We start from the raw sequence: 23,930 nt of genomic DNA on the forward strand, positions 1-23,930 counted from the left end.
TGTGTCACAGCTGGGGTTGTGCTGCACCAGGTGCTGGAGAAAATGGTGTGGCCAGCACCCGAGCGAGAGGGGGTGGAGCTGCCGTCCCGAGAGCCAGAGGGGGTGGAGCTGCCGTCCCGAGAGCCAGAGGGGGTGGAGCTGCCGTCCCGAGAGCCAGAGGGGGTGGAGCTGCCGTCCCGAGCCAGAGGGGGAGGAGCCACCTGAGCAAGAGGGGGAGGAGCTGCCCAAGCCAGAGGGGGAGGAGCTACCACCGCCTGAGCCAGAGGGGGAGGAGCTGCCCGAGCCAGAGGGGGAGGAGGTGAAGAGTGTACTGTATGAAACCTGTGTGTTTTTTGTTTATTGTGTTTGGCGGGGTGTGGCAGGATGGCTTGCAGTGGTGAGGTGTGGTGACGTCACGGACCAGGAAGTAACTGAACCAAAACAATGAATGGGCGGGTGAAACTGAACGCAACTGCGGTCAGCGTATTTATTAACTAAATAAACAAAAGACTTAAAGTCAAAACAAAACACAAAACAAAAAGGCGTGATGGCCAAACAAATAAATAGCAACAAGTATATTTTAAATATAGCAATTGTTTTTTCTTTCGCTCGCTCTCCCGTGTTCTCCCGTACTCTCCTCTGTAAACTCAACCCCGCAGCACTGACAGCTGCAGGTTCTTATACTCTGGCTGAGGGGTTAACTAGCTGTTAATTATCTTATTACCCCTCGGCCACAGTCTGCACGCGTTTGGTAAGGATGCGTGACTGTAAGCTACTTAAATAATCAGTAGCTGATCAGCCACGCATCCTCACGGGGTTTTTAAATATAAAAAACAATAACAAAAGACGCAGCGCTTTTATCCGCGCCGCAAACAAAAATACAAATAATAATAAATAAATACATAAAAAGCTGTCTGCATACGACATGCCTTTTAAACCGAGGATAATTCTGGTCGCTCTTCTTTGCACTCTTTCCAGAGGTGACCAGAACTGAACACAATATTCTAGAATATTCAATATTCTTTTACTAATGCTTTGTAAAGTTTTAACATTACTTCCCTTGATTTAAAAAGTACTTCAGTACAGCCCAAGTGACCCTGCCTACCAAATTAAACCCCTTATTAGGCAAACACAAAAGTAAAAAAGAAAATGCTTTAAAATCTGTAAAAACACACAAGTGTAATATTCTTATAGTTCTGTTGACCTTTACATTTCAGATATAAAATACAGAAATTGTAAATAAAACTGCTTTTATCCATCAGCTCACTTTAAAATGATTTTCAGCTACACATTTGTATTCATGTTATTTATAGTTTCCTAATGAGTTATGAGGTGTATCTCTTTTGGAATTGCTCCACTGTGAATGAAGTTTATTTGTTTGGGATGGATCTAGAAGGCGATTCCGCTATCTCTTTGCAGGGCTACACATCACTGCACACTTTTAGATCCCACAAAACAAACTTTATTCACAGTTTAGAAATCACACACAGCTCAGGACAATTGAATGTCAGTGGCAATCCTGTGATCCCAACACTAAGCCAATTGGCTCTTTACAAGTGGCTGTCCCCTAGAGGACAAAGGCCAGCACAACAGGTTCAGACTCAAGTTCACCAGGTCCATGGCAAGTAGAGGGTACTGTAGCACCTTCCCAACCTGCAGAACAAGTGCCAAAGAAACGCACCTTGTGAGATCCACGGGCAAGATCCTCAACTTGACGCAGCCAGGATGTGAACCTGTGCTACCCTGACTGGCTACAGAGCTCAGCCTGTACACACACAGTTGTGCCTTTACCAAATGAGCCACTTGGGTATCTAAGGGTGTTGATCTTTAAACATCCATTTGAATTAGTATTATCTTTGAAAAATGAATACATTAAAAACAGCGAAGCCATTGCTCTAAAAATCACTGTAAATGTTTAAGGGTCCTAAATATACTGTATCCACTTTGTAATTGTAAACTTGGTTGTATTTCCGGAAGGAGAATCCGCCCACTAATCAACACTTCACTTCCAAGCACCGGCATAAAAACTCTGTCTGGCTGCATTCATGTCGCTTCTTTTTGTTTTGGCCTCTCAATCACTAGGGATACATAGGCGCGCAGAGAGGCCAAAACAGGAAGATGACCATTTTAGAGCCTGGAGGAAGGGCTACCCTGGACAGGGCCTCGGGCAAAATTTATTATCGTCATTAAATCATATGTTATATTGCATCAATCACTATTCAATTGCATTCAATCATATCATGGATTCTCCTTCCTGAAATATTAGTTCTTCATATTTTTTCAGAAGGCACTTAACACTAGCTCCCAGATAAAGGGAATTGGTTGCTAAATACACTCAATGCTCACTAGATCAGCCCCCCCCCCCCCCCCATCCAAAAAAAAAAGAAGAGGAAATATATAAATATACAAATTAGACAGGTCATTTGACCTTCTTTGTGAATCAGGGACACATTGGCAGTAATACTCTGGACATCCCCAGAGATCACAGAGCGGGTAGTTCTCATTATTTTACTAACCCAGTCAATAATCTCTGTTATTTCCCTCTGTTATTGCTACAGTACTTCATTCTGTAGTCAATCAGTTTTATCTTTACACCCAAAGGGCCAATCAAGTGCTCTTTCAATATTCTTTCCAAAATCAGATACAGGTTTAAAAAAAAAGAAAAACAGCATTGGTATTAATGTTCCACAGTTAGTAGTGCACTTCACAGTATATGCTAAAAAGGAAAAATAATGGATCCACAAGTGCAACATTCCATTCTATACCTTTCTTTCTTCTCCTCACCTGAGATTTGTTTTTAAATGGTTGTAGTACCTTTTTATTATGTTGATTTAAACTGTTGTTATGTGTACAGTTTGTTCTGTTAGGTTTGGGTTTATTTATTTGTATTCCTTCTAGGAATGAGGCATAAAACTAGGGTTCCCACCTCTGATTTACAAAAAACCGAGACACCAGAGTCATTTCGTCCAAAAAAATAAAAAAAAATCTTTAATGACATTTAATGTCTCAGGAAGTCTTACAGATTTCCCAGTACAGCTGCCTCAAAAAGAGAACAATCCAGCAAAACCAGAATGGGTGGCAACCCCACATAAAAGCGGTAAAACACAGGATTCCTGACAGTAACAACCAAGTACTACTGCACGGTTGTAATTCAGTTTTCATAAAATGCATTATATGTACTATTTATTTATAAAGGTCTATCATCCATAACTTTGTGTTGTGCAAAATAAGAGAGGATGAGGGGGTGATGCGCAGATGCAAAATTCAAATTGAATTGCGGCCAGCAAATTATTTTGCACTGCACCTTATGTAAGCTTAAGAGCAATGCGAATTACTCAACATGCACCAATAATGATCCGCAATTATGATAATGAGGGTCTCAATGAGCGCATTGGTCTATTTAGCAGCCACACAGAGTTTGGAGTAGAGAGGTGTAGTCGCTCTATGACATTTGTGGTGCACAAAAATACAAAGCAAAAAAATAAATATGTCAGAGGAAGGGCAGCAAAGTCCTCTTGGCGCACAGAAAATAAAAGTTTGATGAGGAGCTGGAAAAGCCTCAGCAAACATCAGTTACGCTAGTATCCTTAGGAAATTATATGTTTTGGCCTGCCCATTTTAGCATGACATTCAGAAATGTGTTTAGCACTCTGGAAAAGGTGGACTGTACTATCCCTCCAGGCATTTCAACAGTGGTCTGAAATGAACCAGAGGCTTAGTGCAGAGAACACAGCACTTTCACATGTGCAGGGACGGCGAGCCTTGTTTGCCGCTGCGGTCTAGCTCATCCCTCAGTTCAGCTAGGAGTTCAAGGATGACCTGTGGAGAGATGATAACGCTTTAACACCGCATCCTCCGGCACCCCAAACAAAGTGACCATGTGATTGAACATGCAAGGTCTTGTCTTGCCCTTCTCCTCCATCCGTGTTCCTGTCTCTCCTCAACAAGAGCCAAGTGTCGCCGCATCAGGAAATGCACCACAGTAACCATCCTGAAGCCAATGACAGGTCTCTGCAGGTGTGTGCTTTTATACAGCTTCGTTACTCGCTTCTATAATGGTGTGCACCTTGTAGAAGAGGTGTAAAGTTTTTGGAGGGTTAGCAATTGCCTAAGTGCAAGGCAAAATCATTACATCACATTATAATGTTTGCACTCGCTTAGTATCCAGATCCCACCCAATTCCATGCTCTTTTCTTCATTTGAATGTATTTCAATATAATTGTAATGGATCAGTGATGGCAAAGTGCAAATTTGATAGCGGGTGCAGAACAGCAGGTGACACCATTCTTTACATACACCACATTTTTAGCAACCGGTAAAATCAGACTTTACAGCTGCTAAACACGATTTACGGCAGCATTGTTGGGGTTTTGCACCCACAAATCACTTTGGTAATGATGTTTTCTTTCAATGGATTTATGAGTATGGATTACAATGTGATTAGGAACTGATTTGTTTTTTTTTTAATTAATTATTAAATTTTATTTATTTAATGTAAAACTTTGAAAACAAAAATACAAAAAAGACTTAAGTCTGTTAAGTGTTAGAATCACATTTCACTGTTTGAAGTTACGGATTACATTTTATTCAGTAAAAGACAGAAATCAATCTAAAGCTACTGGATTCTTTTGCATGATGCTAAACAGGGTCATATTTGCCTCGGAATCTATTTCATGTTGCGTTTTGCTCAGATACTTGAATTCTTGCACCAGCACTACTCTAAACACGTGCAAGGCTATCGACATCGTCGTTTGCTTTGTGAATCAGACGCACAGCTGCGGATTCACAGATTCTTCTGCTGTTGGCTCTGCAGGCTGACCGGTCCCAGTTGTTCAAGGAATCCGACGGGGGGTTCATGCCTGCACACTGCCTGACATCGCCAGTAGAGGAAATACCCTGCCGCCAATATCTGGAACACAGGAGAAGGAAGGTTCACTATTACAGAAAAATCTGAATGGATACTTTAACATGCTGAAATGAAGGTCCCACCTTCTCAATATTAGTGGTGTGCAGATTCATCGATTTGCACGGTGAATAGTGATATTTCTCTTGATAAGATTATCGATACAGTGACCCCCTGTACCGGTACACTGCAATCATTTTTTTATTTTTTAAATGCAATGGCGGTGTTAAGTTTTAATGTCTATATTGAAAATCAGAGAATAATATTTATTATTAAGTACTTTTCAAACCTGAGAGCTAAGCAGAGCAGGTTATTGCTGATCAGAGTTTTTAATGATGGAATTCAACCTGTGTGCCGGCATGTTTAAATTCAACTGTGTGGCCTTACTGGATTTTTATTACATCAAATTACATTTATTGCCAAGAATCATGTTGTATCTAAACTGTGCAGCTAGAATCAAGTACAAGGAATACAACAAATCTCATGAAAAATTTGACAGCATATTCATTCTGGATCATCATCATCCCAAACGAAGATGGCAAGGACAGATCTGTTAGCCAAGCGAGGTATGATAATGTTTACAGCTTCTTATGTACACCCTACACAGGAAACATTACATTTTTCAAAGCTACCATAACCATCTGTGTGCGAAAAACATGATCTGTCCCAACTGCAGCTTATGTATATTATTTAAATCAACATGTTGGCTTCAAAGTGTCGGGGATTTTAAAATACTTTCTGACGTCAGCAAAAAAAACTAAAGCTAGGACCAGGCCCGCCGCCAGCCCCGCAAAGTTCTCATTTCATTCTGCAGACGGATTTGTGGAATATCGTTTCCACTGCCTGGCACTACAGGCTTGGCTGCCAACGGCTCACAGTCAAAATCAAAAGAACGATTCAGTGCTTTTTAACAAACCTGGCCAACCTCGGAAATTCTTGCCGTGCGTAAAAGGTCACTGGGAGACCGTATTGTGTTTTGTTTTAAACAAACAGGCAGTAACACTGCGTTTAGAACAAGGCAGTCTGAGCAATGGACGCTGACATTTAAAAGAATGTTCATTATGACAATACATACGATTTTACACAACCTTCAAGACCCAAACATCGTTACAAAAAGGATATTGCTGCTCTAGAAAGAGTGCAAAGAAGAGCAACCAGAATTATCCCGGATTTAAAAGGCATGTCGTATGCAGACAGGTTAAAAGAATTTAATCTATTCAGTCTTGAACAAAGAAGACTACGCGGCGATCTGATTCAAACATTCAAAATCCTTAAAAGGTATAGACAATGTCAACCCGGGGGACTTTGACTTGAAAAAAGAAAAAAGGACCAGGGGTCAGAAATGGAGATTAGATAAAGGGGCATTCAGAACAGAAAATAGGAGGCACTTTTTTACACAGAGAATTGTGAGGGTCTGGAACCAACTCCCCAGTAATGTTGTTGAAGCTGACACCCTGGGATCCTTCAAGAAGCTGCTTGATGAGATTCTGGGATCAATAAGCTACTAACAACCAAACGAGCAAGATGGGCTGAATGGCCTCCTCTCGTTTGTAAACTTTCTTATGTTCTTAATTGATTGGTGTTTGTCCCGAACTACTGAACAATCACAAAATGTTTTAGTACAAATGTTTATTGTAGAGAATGCGGAGTATGCGATTTTACAGAAAAGTATGCTGTATATACACATTCATTTGGCATCAAACCTAACTTGGTTTGAGGGTTCGCTGCCTGGCCGACTGGACGAGGCTGAGACCCCATTGATAAAACATAAAAATTGTTATTAAGAAAGGTGGAGATGGGGAGGTGGTGGGTTACGATGAAATCGAAACGCAACTGAGAGATAAGTGAAGAGGGTATTTATAGTGCTAACAATCTTAATTAGCTAATGTGTAAATTGAATGATTCAATTTGGTGACGCGGAGATTGGTGTCTGACCCTCCTCCCGAACTTTAATTATAAATTTCATTTCAGTAGATCGGGACAAACACCAATCACAAAATGTTTCAGTAGAAATATTTATTGTGGAGAATGCGGAGTATGCAATTTTACAGAAAAATATGCTGCATATATACATTTGGCATCAAACCTAACTTGGTTTGAGGGTTCGCTGCCTGGCCGACTGGACGAGGCCGAGACCCCCAAAAAGAACAAGCCGGTCTCAATGCCACGATTAGAATTGAATGTAGCCCACTTGAAGGTTTAGCCAACCTTTAACAAATAATCATCAGCATGCAGGAGAGGAAAACAAAACCCAGGCTACTAACGCTTAAGAGCACATTTCTGTAAATGCATTTTTAGGATCCGTAATATTTGTTCTAATGTAAACTTGGTAAGCACTGGAGGATCAACAACTCTCTTTTGATAAGAGAGTCTGGAACTCCGTGGGAAGAAGCTGCTACGATTTTGAAGGAATGACCGGAAAACTGCTCAGCTGTGAATCCAGACCTGGAAATAAATCCAGTGAAAAGGTGAAAGAAGAACCAATGTTGGGTGACGATTGTTCAGTTTGCGTTAATAAACAGCGGGCCTGAGGGTGATGCGCCCTGAGAAAGATGGAGATGGATAAGAGACAAAGGGGTCATATGGGCCAACATGGGAGTTTAATTTATAAACAAATTGAAAAGCTTTCCCTAATCTTCCTGGTCAGTTTTACTTCTTTTGAGCAGGAAGGAAAGGGTATCAGATGAGGTGATTGCTAGGTCAGAGATGAAGGGGTGAATCTGGGGGTTGAATTTGAGAGCGATGTAGACTCTGAGCACCTATGGGAACCCAAGAAGGCTAAGAGAAAAGGGCTTTAAGGTTTTTATCTAAAACAGGGGGAGAAAGATTCTGTAGTTGAAGCCCTTTCAGGGTTAGTGAAATTTGTGAGTTGCTGAGATAGAGCTGGGACACCGAAATTGAGTTGAGTTTGTAGAAAAACTGGATGCCGGAAACTGAAATCTTATAGCTCTATTCTTAAGGAACATAATATAGGATGACGCTACGGGCACTGAAAATGATGGGAAAGGAATGTTAAATGCAAAGTGAAATTTTAAAGCAATTCCAGGATGACCAGTACATTTGCAGTGAGCGGGGAGTGATGCTGAGAAGAGTTGTTTCTTGAGCCTGTAGAATCAGGGAATGCAGCAGGTGGCTCACATGAATGTCAGGTCTGAAAAGGGAGGAATCTGAGTTGGCAGGAGGTCGTCTTCGGGAGCTAATGCTCTGAATCTCTGCGTTTGGAAACGAGAAAGAGAATTGATTATATTCAGGTGGCCGAGAATGTGTTGAGCTCTAAAAATGAACTGATGAGTAGCAGATAAACAGGTAATCCTTCTGAATATTTTCATTATATGGTGGGAGGATGAACAACCTTGTTAATGATTTGGACTGTAGCTGAATTACCTGAGCGGAGAAGAATGGATTTTTGAGCCCAGGAAGACTCCCAAAAGGAATGCGGCTACAGCAAAAGGACACATTTTGCACAATGACGAGGAGTGATCGGTTATAGGAATGATGCTGAATTTGTCGTGCCATGGAGCAGAAAACCAACCATTTTCCCATGTAGTATCCTCCAAAGCCAAGAGAGGGAGCTGCATCTGTGAACAGCTGAATGTCTTCATGCAGCAGGAGACAGTCGTCGTAAAAGTAATGCCGCTCCTTTCTTTTAGTAGGAGCTCCCACAGGCGGAGTTCCTTGTGAAAAAAAGGATCCATGAGTATGACATCATTGTGGGAATCGACAAAGGATCAAAAATCGAGAGAAGGTAGGAGATAAAAGCTCTGCCTTGAGGATTTATCCTCATTGCGTACAAATTGCAAAGCATACGACATGGTTTATTTAAATTTCCAGAAAGCTTTTGACAAAGTCCCGCATAAAAGATTAATTTCTCAAAATGAACGCAGTAGGGATTCGAGGAAATGCATGCACATGGATTAGGGAGTAGTTAACATGTAGAAAACAGAAGGCCTCCAGAGTATGCAGTATTGCGGCCCTGACTGATATTCAAAGAAATGGGAACGGTTTTGAAAGTGTTTGAATAAACTGCCGATAAGCTGAAAGAAGAAAAGCATCTCACAGAGAAGAGACCACTATGGGGGCCTGCTGGACACCCATAGCGGCCAGGGAGGTCACTGTAGGGGCCTGCTGGATGCCTGCAGTGAGGGGAGGATAACCTAAAAGGTTACGTTTGGAAGACCGCTGGGAAGGGCAGAAGAGTGAATGGAAAAGCAGGGCCCTGCTGGGCAACCGTTTGAGGTAAGGAATAGAAGGGGGCTGTGGGGCCCTGATGAAGCTCGCAGCTGGAAGAAAACCGTTTGACAGAGAAGGGAGCACTATGGGGAGGTCACAGCAGGGGTCTGCTGGACGCCTGCAGTGAGGGGAGGTAACCTGAAAGGTTATAGTTGGAGGTGAAGGGAGCACTATGGGGGCCTACTGGACGCCCATAGTGGCCAGAGAGGTCACTGCAGGGGCCTCCTGGACACCTGCAGTGATGAGGGGTTGTAACCAGAAACAGATGCATATTAGACAACAGTGGCGGGTGTCGAAACCCCAGGATGGATCACGGGAGCAGCCGCTCCTAACTGTAAAAACAATCTCTGGATACATATGCTCAAAACTGCTGAAAGAGCAGAAAGAAAAGCATTTCACAGAGAAAGGATCACTATGAGGGCCTGCTGGACGCCCATAGTGGCCAATGAGGTCACTGCAGGGGCCTGCTGGATGCCTGCAGTGAGGGGAGATAACCTGAACGGTTATAGTTGGAGCCAGAATGCTCAGGAACTGCTGAATGAGCCTTTGATTGACAGGTGCGATGGTCCCGCCTTCGGAGTTTTCCGGTAGTAGACGCGCTTCGTGGAGATGCAGTTGGTGCGGGCGAGGTGTTTCCAGTCCGCTTATAATAAGCGGAAATTGGATTGCTTCTTAAGTCGTGGGTTGGAATTTGTAAAAACACCCATACTGACGTGGGTTGGGCTTGTTTTGTCGTGAGACTTGGCAACACTGGGTAAAGCAACGATCAGTGCTGACGTCGTAGCGCCTGCGACGGGAAGGATGAAAAAGTAAACAAATTCTCCTTACATGCTGTAGATTTGAATGGGATGTTGTTGCTACGGAGATAATGCTGGAGCCGGGAGATCGTCCAGTCTCTGATGTCAGGAGTTGCGGAGGAACGAGTGGCCAGACGGGAGTCATGGCAGACAGGAGAAGCAGACATCTGGGAAGTTTGGAGTGGTAATACCGCCGACCGAAGTTGTCGTGGAGTTGGCCCGGGAAGGGCTGTTTGAATTGGTTGCGTGGATCTCGGCTCCGCTGAAACTGAATAATCCAGAACACTGACCATGATACGTGCATGTACGATGAAATTGAAACGCAACAGAAAGATAAGTGGAGGGTATTTATAGTGCTAACAATCTTAATTAGCTAATGTGTAAATTGAATGATTCAATTTGGTGACGCGGAGATTGGTGTCTGACCCTCCTCCCGAACTTTAATTATAAATTTCATTTCTTCATCAACACATAGCGATGATGATGATTTCATTCCATGCCATAACGCGTGTGTGGTAAGTTTACAAATGTTTTCTTTTAGCTTTCAGTTTGCGTGTTCTCTTTTAAACATGAAGATTTCCCTAGCTCTGTGATGACGCAGTTTGGCTACATCGAGTATGATACAAAACCTCAGCCGCTTTGGCGAGCAATGGAAACTAGGGATAGGCATGTGAAACCACTTATTCCAATAACTGATTACAAATGACTGATGGTATAATCCATCTTGTAGTATGGTAGAATTATTTTACTAAACCACTGCAGTTAATATTAATAAGTGGGCCGATAACAAACGGAACACGAATGAGATTGCAGCCAATAACTTCCAAAAAATTCGAGTCAGATTTGAACAAATAAAATAAAGTTTTGTTTGAGGACATTAATAGACAGAGCTACAGAACAGCACAGGTACAATAATAACCACCTACAATACAAGCATCCACCTACCTGCAGAGAGCAGCCCAGCCACAAGCCTTGGGCTTTACTCACTGTGAGACAGAGTACAAGACGAACCGGTAAATCACAACAAACCCTTACAGCTTGCTCCACCAAATGCACTCCTCAAAAAGAATGAAATGATCGCTAAAGATACATTGACTAGCAGCTGTTTTAACTTGACTTTTAGTTAATCGCATTCAGTGATTTAACGTCTACTCTGTACTACATTATTTATAAGGCTTCCTGTAGCAGAATGTATAACAGGACTGGGAGGTACGTATTGTATTTAATAGGCTATGTTATTTAATGTAAACATGTATTTATTTTGTAGTTGAAATCCTCACCCTCTCCTCAGAGGTGTGTTGTCCATCCAGCGCCATTCTCCTTTCTTGGCTTGATCAGCCAATCCAATCCAGAAGTAAAAGCCACCCTTCTTTTGAGCCGTCTTTGAGATGAATTTCTAAACACAAAAAGTGAAAGTTGCCATGGTTACAGGTTAGGTTACAGTACAGCCCATTTAACATTGTTCCTGTTAACGTCAGTATTAAAGAGGAAGTAGCGGAATTCCAAAAAATATAGCATTCCACGTCCCCACGTGTTGCTACAACTGTTTAAATAATGTACCTGTCATTTATTTTCATAGTTAACATTCTGACAACTTTTTACACTTAACTTTAAAATCTGTTTCAAAGCTCTATTCAAAATGTCTGCTCAAGTGCACTGGGGTTTGAGATCTGTACTCTAAATCACTGCAAGTGCTATGACTTTTCTGTTCCATACCACATCATGGATCGTTATTGCTGTGTTACCTGTTTGACAATGTGGGCAACAATCCTTACACTATCAATAGAAAAGGAAAAAACAAACAAACAAACAAAAAAAAAAAACACACAAACACCTCAATTGGCAATTCCATTACCAGAGGAAAAAAATGCTTACATACAGTTAGCCTACTGTGTTATTTATACTTGGAGACTAGGGTACTGTATCAGCAATGCAAACATGAGTTACTACAAGTATCGGAACACACAATATTTAGTCACTATCACTATACTAAAAACATGGTTTCAAAATAGGTAAGGTAATTTCAAAACGGTTACTTTTATAAAGAAAAAAAACAAGTTCAAGTCACATTCAACTCAATGAAAACAAACTATTAATAAAAAACAACAAATAAATAAATAAAAAATAAATAAATAAAGTTAGGCCAGTAGCTATAAGAAATAACAGATTTGTCATGTTATTTACATTTGGTTTGTATTTTGGGGGAAATTTTGTCCTTTACGTTTGTAGAAACTCAGCTCAAACCAGAGATCTCTTCAGCTGAAGGTCACATCCTTGTAATTCATGCAGCAGCAGCATGTTGTGTTTAATTGCACATCTTGAAGATAAAACACTGAACTTATACAACAGCCACCAGACAAAATACCAGGATGTGCTGGCATGAAAGACAAGACAATCTGGCAGATAGTCACAGTGATCTAATATGGCCATAGCTCTACATATCTGTATGTTTACAGCTGTGGCAGGAAGAGTACAACATGTTCTAGACTTTAAAATAGAAAAGTTGTTTATCTGTGTCCCTCCCTTTCTCTCCCTTCCGCTGGCTGCCATGGTAACACAAGCCTGCTGGAGTATGAACTCTCAGTGCACAATACACAATACTGAATGATCTATTCACAGGACTTGGACAATATGGCCATTTCCATGGTAACAACCAGAATGTGTCTCAGAGAGGTTTCACATTACTGATACACAGCATACAACTGGTGTACCTCTGGTTTTGTATGCAAGATAATGTAGTAGAAAAAAATGCAACTTGGTCCATTTATCACAAATAGATTGTAGACATATTTTACACATTGAAATTACATTTTAATAACATTATCTGGCTAAAAAACAAATTAAATGCTCTATACTAGCAACAGTAAGGTTGTGTACTAATAATAATGACAACAATGACAAAAAAATCAATACTACATTTCTAATGCTTATCACAAATATTAGGTTCTGTAAGAAAAAGAAAAAAAAAGTTTTATACCACAAGTTCCATGAATGAATTATCACCATTAAAATGTCAGTGTGACTGTACTATGAACTTCATACAGTATGCCCTGTCCAGTAACATTTACTATGAACTTCATACAGTATGCCCTGTCCAGTAACATTTACTATGAACTTCATACAGTATGCCCTGTCCAGTAACATTTACTATGAACTTCATACAGTATGCCCTGTCCAGTAACATTTACTATGAACTTCATACAGTATGCCCTGTCCAGTAACATTTTCCTCCTGTAGTATAAAGCCTACTTTATATCCATACATACATCTACAACAAGCCAGTCCTTCCTTCAAATTGTAATGTGAAAAAACAAGAACTTTGATGCAGTTAAGAGACAAACAAACCAAAACATGTCCTGGTACTTCCAAGTAAAGCAAAGCTGTGTCTTTTGGGGGATCCCGAGCTGCTCCAAGGTGTGCATTACACAACACAACACACAGCAATACTGGTAATAGATAACAGTAAATCACAGTGGAACAATGAAAGCATATTCCTGTTCCCAATTCAACAAGCTTTTTCATCTTGCCTTATCGAATACCTTTTTGAAATGTACATACCAATACACATTACAGTGCAGGCTTCAACAGTGTTTTAGTTTTTACCCAAACAATGTAACCCGTCCCAGCTGCTCAGCTCAGCTGGCTGTGGCTCTGCTGAGGAGTGCTTTCACAAATGTAAGAACATAAGAAAGTTTACAAACGAGAGGAGGCCATTCGGCCCATCTTGCTCTTTTGGTTGTTAGTAGCTTATCGATCCCAGAATCTCATCAAGCAGCTTCTTGGAGGATCCCAGGATGTCAGCTTCAACAACATTACTGGGGAGTTGGTTCCAGACCCTCACAATTCTCTGTGTAAAAAAGTGCTTCCGATTTTCTGTTCTGAATGCCCCTTTATCTAATCTCCATTTGTGACCCCTGGTCCTTGTTTCTTTTTTCAGGTTGAAAAAGTCCCCTGGATCGACATTGTCTATACCTTGTATTGTATTGTATTGACAATTATTTTCAGCACAATAAAAACAACGCCTGTACTGTTAAAAGTACTACTATTAACTTTCCAGGCATCAGATTGCAGATGTACCTAACAGGGTTCGAAGCACAGTAAAGGTCACTGTATTAGTGCACAGAATCAAATACTTCAGCAGCTGAACATCTCATGGATAAACTACAAACTGATACTAGAACAAATGTCATGCATGCAAAGAAAACTACATGTGTTCCTCTTTAGTATACAAAAGCTGCATGTTTCATTCACAATGGGCGAGACAGCAGACATGACATATAGGTGCTGGGTTGGCAGGTGCTTTTAAATCCAAGACTTCACATTTTATTAATGTTTCAACGTCTCCTGCTGTAGCCTATAGCAATGACTTACACAATTAAACACAATATAGTCAAACCTTAAAAAAAAAAAAAAAAAGTGACATGTGCATAGACAGAGAGGTACCTCCTTATGTCCCCAGATTGTGATCCACTCAATTCAAGTTCATACCATTGAATGAGTAGTTCTCTAGATACATGTGAAATGTAAGGTGCAGACAGACTGGACAAGCAGCAAGGATCATTATCATTGATGATGATCATTACATTTGTCCAGACACCTCCACCAGCTCCCTGGCCTGGGACAGCCAGGCTCACTCTCCTACCTGCTCCTCCTCACTCTGTATCTTCACCAGGTCACCTCCCTTTGATCTGCACTGAGCCTGGCTGGCATTCCAGGGCATGATATCCTTTGAAAACATGTAGCACTTGTGATTGAACAGCACCCAGCCCTTCAAACACAATTCACACATCTGACCTATTGAGTAAGAAACAAGGATGCATGTGAGTAACTTAAACATAACCTCAGCTACAAACACAGGAGCAACAATAAGTCACCACAGACTGCATCCACATATTTACATGCGTGTGAAAGAATCACAATTGGATGAGTAGTTCTTTACATATGTTAAAATGTTTGGCATACAAACATACAGTATTTAAAAGGCAGACTAATAGACACCCATCCCCAGATTGTGCTAAAGAATGTTGCACCTCAATTGGATTGTGTTTTTTTCCCCCCAAATGTAAAACTCTTAAGCCTGGCTTGCCTTTCATCTCTGGGGTCTAAGATCCCAACTGAAATTAATTGTTTTGTTTAACACCTACTGGATAATAATGTAGTCCACATTAAAAAACAATAACCACATTTGTGTCTTTGCCTCTCCACGTGGTTGCATAGCTGTGGTGGGAATCTCTCATGGTACCCACTTCAGTGCTGGACCTGACTAGCCAATGACACTCTTCTTCTTTCATCAGCTTCACATTCGCCAATTAAAAGAAAACGACATTGCCAGACTGGCCACTAGAGTGACTCTTACCGTTGCAGTTTTTTGTGATATTGCTCCCCAACACAGCCTCAAAGAAAAGGGACTCCATATCGGAGCAACTCCCTGTGAAGCTGGAGTGTGTAGGCAGGCCTGTGTTGACTTCATCCACTTTCTCCTCCTGTTCATAATCAACTGGAATAGGGCTGTTATTCTCCTCACCATTTCCTTGAGACGCCCTGGAACCTGAGAGAAATCAGACATTTTACAAGGATCCCAGCGATCTTCCTCATTAGGCACGTGTGCACACTGATCTCTTTAAAGTACATAGAGTTAACAAAAACATTCCAGAAAAACTCATTACTATGTGTTGCCATCATTCTGTAAGCCTCTCATTTTCCTATATGAAAGATGTAGACATTATTAGAACAGTGAATCAGATTTTTTGTAATTGTTTTCTGATTTCTGCTTGCAGATATTTCGATGCTACGCTTTCCCATTCACAGCACTACTCCACTTAAATCTTCGGAACACCAGTGACATTGAACACACATCAGTACTGGGAGGGAGAGCCAAAGCGGGATGCTTCTGGGAGTTTTCATAAGGAAATAAATGGCAGAAATTAATTTTAAAAATTAGTGATTTCCATTACACGAGAGTAGATGTTAAACTTCATGCTGATTTGAACTCGGCTCTCGCCAAGATAAGCACCAACTAAGACGTAGCTTTACAGTAAACTAATGTGAGCCATATGTGTCTCCATCCATTTACTTTCCTTCCATATGATGATGTAGATATCCTTCTATCTGGTGTTAATGGCTGAAGTGTAATGCTGGCTCCAGGGATCAGCTTATTTTGCCTCCCTGGCGCATCAGCACACACAACGGCTGCGATGCTGGCTCTGGGGATCAACCAAAGTGCGGCCTCCCCAGCGCATCAGCATGACAACCGTCTGGATTGAGCCAAGTAGGGTACATCTCTGGGGTTTTCAAGTGGGCACCTTCCATCCTCAGTGTTTCGTCGACTAGCCCACGACACCTCAAGAGGGCTCGACGGTGATTCTGGCATCCCAGCATCACCCCCCTCCGTCCCCCACTCAACTCAGCCCAGCTTACTTACCTGTACATCAGCGTTTCTTTCTTTCTATTGTGCTTGAGATCCCCAGCCAGAATCTTTCCGTCTCAACCACAGCCAGTTGCTGCTCCTCTCTGCTGCTTCAGATAAGTTCTTCACTGTGCGACGCAACTCTTGGCCACTGAATCCGACGTCTCTGAGAAACCGGGTTGTAGAGTGTGCCACAAATCCTCGACAACCCACTTCCACTGGGTAAACCCGAACTCTCCATCCTCGCTGTTCCGCTTCAGTGGCTAGTTGAGCATACCGTAGTCTCTTCCTCTCATACGCCTCATCTACAGCATCCTCCCATGGCACTGTTAACTCTACCAGGTGAACAAGGCGTGCTGATCCAGACCACAAGACAATATCTGGTCACATTATTATAATAATGTGATTTTGCAGTTTAAGCAGTTCTCTAAATATATGCACAACTGTAATACATACTTACAGACATCTCCACAATCGCAAAGCTGTAATGCTAGAAAAAAAAAAAAAAACATTATTGAAAGTATTTTGTACTTGGGTCACACTTTTTAAATCTAAACCCTTTAGGGTCCGAGCTATTTTCGCCTGTTTTTTTTGTTTTTTTTTACTGTTAGATCTGTGGCTATAACTCTGATAAAAGGTTACAGGTGCATACATGAAATGAACGTGCACACACTAGACTTCCATAAAAAAAAAAGAAGAAGTGTAAGTCTGAGACTCACCCTGTTTAATACAGAAACAAAAACCACAGAAAGATGCTTTTCAGAAAAAAAAGCATTTATTGTTTGTAAAATATTTTAGCATGGCCAACTCAAATCTGACAGTGCACGATGAAACTTCAATATATAGGGAACAAAATAAAAAAACAAAAAGAAACACGTTTGAACAAATTCGATAAAAACAATAAAGGAATTGGGGCTCCCGAGTGGTGCATCCAGTAAAGGCACTCTGCGTGAAGTGCAGGATGCACCCTATAGACTGGAGGTTGCCTGTTCGGGTCCAGGCTATTCCACTGCCGGCCGTGGATGGGAGTTCCCAGGGGGCGACCGGATGGGGAGGGCCTAGGCCCGGCAGGGTGTCCTCGACTCACCACACACCAGTGACCCCTGTAGACTGGCCGGGCACCAGGGGGCCTGCCTGCAAGCGGCCCAGAGCTGCCTGGTCCTCCGACGATGTAGCTCTGAGGTAGCTGCATGGCGGGCCTGCAGAGTGTAAAGAAGCGGATGGCTGATGGCACACGTTTCGACGGGCACGTGTGTTCGTCTTTGTTTATTTGTCTACTTTATTATGAATATATTGTGTTATGTTTTAAGCAACATATTACATTAATGTTCATTATGGCAATTGTTTTTTTTTGGGGGGGGAGGGGGAATCTCCACATTTTTTGTAAAATGACTTTACGCTTACTTCAAAAGATGCAATGTGTTTCAGTAAAATCAAAAGCCCAATAAACTTCACATTCTAAGCAGAGGGAGAACACAAACAAAAACGTCATGGGGTTGGCATTGCAGGGGAGATGAAGGAAGGTTTCAGTTCCGTTCTGAGCGATGTTTTGTAAGCATTGTGAATGCTTATTCACCACTGTTACACCCCGTTAGAAAATTGACTTTTCCTGCATTTTATAACGCAAGACTGTGTACATGAGAGTATAACTATACATGTTGTTTTAAATACTTGCCCTGAGGACTACTGAGACAGACACCAAGTAGTTCTCTTCAGATTTAATTCGCCTCGGGCAAGCAGGAGTTTCTAACCCTGCTAACAGAGAACACTCAGGCCCATGACGATGTTTTACAGATCCTACAGATACTTACAGAGAACACTCAGGCCCATGATGATGGAAACCAGCAGGCAGCAGATCACAGCAAGCAGGAGGGAAGTCTTCTTGTAGAAGGACTCTTTCCCACCAGCAGACTGCAGAGACTTTGAACCTGAAAATAGACATCAAATACCATCAACTGCCTATGTAGATATCTACATCAAGGATGTCAAACACACATCAACTGCTGCCACCATGGCAAGTCGTTTAACAAGCCGGGAAAAATGTGACATTAAAAAGAACAAACTAGGGGGGCTCCCAAGTGGCGCATCCAGTAAAAGCACTCGCTAGAGTGCAGGATGCGCTCTATAGCCTGGACGTCGCCGGTTCGAGTCCAGGCTATTCCACAGCCGACAGTGGACGGGAGCTCCAGGGGGCGGCGCTCAATTGGCCGAGCGTCGTCCACGGGGAGGGAGGGTTAGGTCCGCCAGGGTGTCCTCGGCGCACTGCGCACCAGCGACCCCTGTAGTCTGGCCGGGCGCCTGCGGGCTTGCCTGTAAGCTGCCCAGAGCTGCGTTGTCCTCCGACGCTGTAGCTCTGAGGCGGCTGCACGGTGAGTCTGCAGAGTGTAAAGAAGCGGGCGGCTGACGGCACATGCTTCGGAGGACAGCGTGTGTTCATCTTCGCCCCTCCCGAGTCAGCGCAGAGGTGGTAGCGGTGAGCTGAGGCTAAAAAATAATTGGGCATTTCAAATTGGGGAGAAAATAATGAAAACTAATTGGCAATGACTAAATTAAAAAAAAAAAAAAAACTAGCCCCCAATTTGAAAGTGCTGCACAGAGGATAATTTGTAGCTTTTCCACAGCTGCATTTTACAGGGTGTGTGTCCGTGAGACTTCCTGTTCACTTTGAGATATTTTAAAATGAATAGGAAGTAATTTAATGACATCATAACCTGAATTACAGATATCTCAAAATGAACAGGATGTTCAATGTTAGGTATAATTTGTAATGGATGTCTTAGTAAGTTTAAGATCAAGAAAATTAAAGATATCTCCACGTGAAGGGTGTTGTTTTCAGATATCTTAAAATCCATTATTAATATCTCAAAATTTGCTGAGATAATGAATTTAAGCCATCTTAAAATATCACTTAATAGCAATTTCACATTTTGAGACATCCAAAAATAATTTCAAGACATCTGTAAATGAATTTTAAATATATTTAACTGAACCAAATATACTTTCAAATGGCCCTTAGTACATATGTGCAAATTATTTAAAGACAGCTGCAATTCATTTTAAGACAGGGGTGGCCAGTTAACAGTGTTCGCTTGCTCGCCGAACCCCCAGTTTCTCATTAATGAATTTCCACCCTCACGTGCCACTGGCACATCAACAATGCCATTCATCCCATCTTTTTAATGGGCTGAAGCTGGGCTATGCTCGCTCAAATCTGCCATTCACATGCGCAGTAGCTGCCAGCCATCAGCCAGGACTGGCTATAATTGGCTTAAAAATGTCTGGATGGAGCACAGCCGGTTAGCAAACATGGTGATCAGCGCACATGTGCCAAAACAACAAGGGCTATAAATATGAACAGCACGACTTCGACTCTTCTCAGTCTGGCATGGTGTGTTATTTTGCAGAAAGACAGAAAACGTTTAAGTTCTTTAAAATTATTAATAGTCCTCGTTCTTTTCAGTTTTAATCTGCTTTTATTTTGCGCCGTCGGTCCCTTTTTCTCCGAGGCTGCTGCCTTCAGCAGTGTTTTAACTCAAGCTCAGTAATATTTTGCTTTGTTTGGCAATTATTATTTTTTTGTTAATTTACCGACTACTACTGCCTGTTTGGGGTAATCGGTTATTAAATGTACCGTACAGTATATTTGTATTATTTATATGATATTTTAATCTTGTTGACAGCCTGCATCTGAGGTGTGAACACCCAAAAATTCTGGCCACCAGCCGCCACGGTTTTAAGATGAAATGTCATTTGAGATATCACTAAATGATAATTTGGCTTGCCATCCCAAGGTGCATAATATTTCAAAAGTTACTATCCTTTCCTTCTGTTTATACATGTTAAAAAAATACAATGGATAGATTTTAAATAAAATGAGGGCATTTTATTTAAATTTTATTATATAAGCACAGGGAAAGTTACTGACTGGCAAAACTGTCTACCAACAAATTTGAAAAATATGTTTATATTATTATTTGCATTGCAAAATCAAGGAGTACGCTTTATTTGTCTATTGATTTATTATGGAGCATATTCCTATGTTGCTCATTAGTAAAACACCTAGGAGCAGGGATGGGCAGTATCGAAAATACATGTGATTTCATTACATTTGTTTTTTGTAATTTAGTATTTTATAATTATTTATAGGCTAAACAACATTTTGCACAGGAATTACTACCAAACATTAATTATTTAACTAATATAGTATTTATTAAACTCTGAAGGATCAACTCTTTCAGCAATTCCTTAAATCAACAGACTCAGAATCACAGGATTTTTTTAGGTTCTCCTTTAAACTTGAAGGAGGAAGTTCCATTTCTAGCTAGTATCAAACTATTATACCGCACCTTTAAATGATTTATTTACCTTTGTTTGTCTGAAATAATTATTGCCACCACTTGAAAGAGTTCACTTTGAGAACAGGGCTCCAGCAGTTTGAAAAACAGCTGTTGCTAATTAATATTCTCTCAGAACAGAAGAGCTGACCTTCATAGAAAACTATGGCAGAACAGTGCCCGGTTGTTTTATTATTATTTGGAATAGAGAGCGTTGTTATTCATGTCAATTAATACTGGTTGCAGTTTATTACGATAAAAACTTTGAGTAACACCAATTGTAATTTGTAGCCAATTACTGCACACACATCTGCTGACTCGCTACTAATAAACCATACGATTTTGTGTGATTGACTGTGTGTTTGACTTTTTCCAACTGAAAAAAAAGAAAAAACATCTCCCATCCCCATTTAAAAACATTTTACGTTAGGGTTCTGGAAAAAACAAATATTGGTTAAAATGGCACGGCTAACCTATCCATTATATAATGATGTGGCTCCAGAAAGTCTGATGTTCCAAATTTCCCCATTAAAACACTACGATTAGTATTTCTGGCAACTTGATTTAGCTGCTGCCAGTGGCACAAATCAATGTTAGGATATTTACCATTTCCACTTTCTCTAAACCCAAGGCTAGTACAATATTTTATTTTTTAGCCCTGATGTTTAACTACTGCCAGTTTAAAGTATACTTGTAATAGAGAGCAAATAAAGCCACTGCGTTATTGTTGTTTATATTGCGATATTTCCTTTCAGAATGATTTAAATAACGTTATATTGCGTTTTATGTATTTTTGGCGATTTTTAGTAGAAAAAAAGATAACTGTTTTGTATTTGTTATTGACCAAGAAAGAAAAAAAAAACACCATCTATTATTAAAATGAGGTCGTATGGTAATACAACATGCAATACATTACGGTACACCAAATTTACGAGCAAGAGGTAACATCGTGTCTGGTTATTCATTTAAAATAACATTATTATACTGACTAGGTATTGTATTGTACATTTAGCAGTACGCTGGTGTTTAAAGCAAGTTAATAATGTTTTAAAATGGCTTGGAAACTGTGATTAGCCTAATATATTTTGAACCACATCTGCGACTGAAGTCGGCTCCGAAGTGCAGCTTCTAGTCATGATAATATCGTTACAATCAAATGTTCATATAGATACAATTAACATTGGAAATAATGAAGACAGGCTACAAGACATCAATGCACAGAGTTCTTAGTGCTATAAAGGTAATATGACTAGGTATATCATATCGACAGTTAAATCGTGTTGGGTCCAAATATTTTTTAGCTCAGACCAAAACTAAATGTATGCACAATCATTACACGGGCTGCAAACTGGCATGAAAATAGACGAAGTATCAGGTAGTTACACAGTTTAAACATACTTTTAATGTATGGGAAAGTTTTAACGGGTTAGCCTATATATTAAATATACTATCACCATTATAACTCAATGGACGACGTAGCTATGTTTGTTTTATATTGTAAAGAATCACACAACGATAGCTGTTTGTATTGAAGTTTTGCTCAGCAAACATCATACGTCATACCGGTAGAACTTTTCCATGCAGGTAGTGTATTATACGTACCATCGCCATCTTCTTCCTCCTCTCCAACGCTCTGAAAAAAATTAGTCTTCATCGCCAGGTGCAATTTAGCTTTCAAATTCATCATTTCTGTTATCAGTATCATTTTGAAAGAGGCAATCAGTTATGTATTTATTTATTTTTTGCAGAGTTACGCCGTGGTCTTTCTGGTAACTATGAATGTCTGGACACTGTTTCTTTCTTGCGTTTTTCTCCTTTTAAATGGTTGCTTAAAGTCTTCGATCAGGCTGATTAGTGACATCCAGTGGCCTTTAATAATAACACTACACACATAATAAAAGACCTGCTGTTGTTTTGTGTTTTTCCAGTTCTCTGTATTCGTATGTATGAGTTCTGCTTCCAGCATGCTTGTATAGTTTTCTGCTTCTGGCTGACTCGTTTCATTGCATTACCTAAGGTAGTTGTAGTTGCAGGCACAGAAGCTTCCCTCTCCCATAGAAGCTTTCCGGACACTGAATTAAACAGTCACTATATGGTTTGTAAATACAGATACTACCATATATATATATATATATATATATAGAGAGAGAGAGACAGAGACAGAGACAGAGAGAGAGAGAGAGACAGAGAGAGAGAGACAGAGAGAGACAGAGACAGAGAGAGACAGAGACAGAGAGAGAGAGAGAGACAGAGACAGAGACAGAGAGAGAGAGAGACTTTTTTTGACTTTTAAGGGTCCTTTATTGAAAACATTTTGAAAACAAATATAGTAATTAACAGTTATATATAAAACAGATCTAAATTATATATATATATATATATATATATATATATATATATATATATATATTTTTTTTTTTTATTATTATTTTTTTTTTCCCCAATTAGATAAATCTGTATATACATGCACATAAATAAATACATCCAGATTATTTCACACAAAAAACTGTAACTCCCCCTCCTCCCCCAGCACACACAATCCCTCATTCACACTCCAACGCTGCTGAAAACTCTGTAAGTCATGGACTAAAGAAAAATAAGCAAAGTCAATTTGAATTCTTGTTTTCAACAACAATTTCAACATTAATTCAGCGTTATAAATTCCCGACCCCTGCAGCTTGTTTTTCCTGGTTTTCCAGATTGCTAATTTTCCTTGCCCAAATATAAAATTGATTAAAGCACTTTTAAATCGTGTCTTGTGACTGTAAGGAAAATTAAAAATGAATAATTCTTTAGTAAAAACCACATTTAAAGAATTTAGCAATTCAGCAATAACATTAAACAAGGGGTCCAACCTTCTGCAGTCAGTAAAAAGGTGAAACAGTGTTTCTTCCTCTCCACAAAAAACACAGTCTTTACTAACTGCATGGTCAATACGGTGGACGTGGCGCCCAGTGGCTATGATGCCATGAAGAATGCGCCACTGTAGATCTCCTGAACGCTTAGGCAAAGGCGGTTTATATAAAGACCTCCAGGCCGGAGCAGTACTACCTACACAGTCCACATGAGCTCTCCATCTGGTATCTGGCAGTGTCTTTAGCGCATTCACATGGCACACCTTAACACAGAGTGTGTACAGCTCCTTTTTTCCAGAAGAGTGTGCAGGAAGCTGTTGTAGCCTCTCAATACTGTACAAACCTTCCCCAAGGTTTTCAGGAACAGCAGGGGACACTAAAAAAGAAGGACAAGCCAACTCTTGCTCATCAGTGCCTCCCAGAGCC

The 23,930-nt window shown here is 40.7% G+C and overlaps 1 protein-coding gene across 1 annotated transcript; it reads right to left on the bottom strand.

Annotated features, from left to right (window-relative positions):
* Window positions 1–428: 428 nt before the first annotated feature.
* Window positions 429–22,693, bottom strand: LOC117432355 (C-type lectin domain family 7 member A-like). The gene is made up of 7 exons (XM_034054152.3): window positions 22,252–22,693; window positions 18,127–18,243; window positions 16,776–16,805; window positions 15,266–15,457; window positions 14,552–14,703; window positions 11,190–11,305; window positions 429–4,888 (listed from the first exon to the last, which is right to left on the bottom strand). The coding sequence occupies exons 1-7, from the start codon at window positions 22,352–22,354 to the stop codon at window positions 4,699–4,701; spliced, it is 900 nt and encodes a 299-aa protein (XP_033910043.1). The 5' UTR covers window positions 22,355–22,693; the 3' UTR covers window positions 429–4,698.
* Between the last annotated feature and the right edge of the window lie 1,237 nt (window positions 22,694–23,930).

The sequence above is a fragment of the Acipenser ruthenus genome, chromosome 27 (genome assembly GCF_902713425.1).
Source record: "Acipenser ruthenus chromosome 27, fAciRut3.2 maternal haplotype, whole genome shotgun sequence".
Taxonomy (NCBI): Eukaryota; Metazoa; Chordata; class Actinopteri; order Acipenseriformes; family Acipenseridae; genus Acipenser; species Acipenser ruthenus.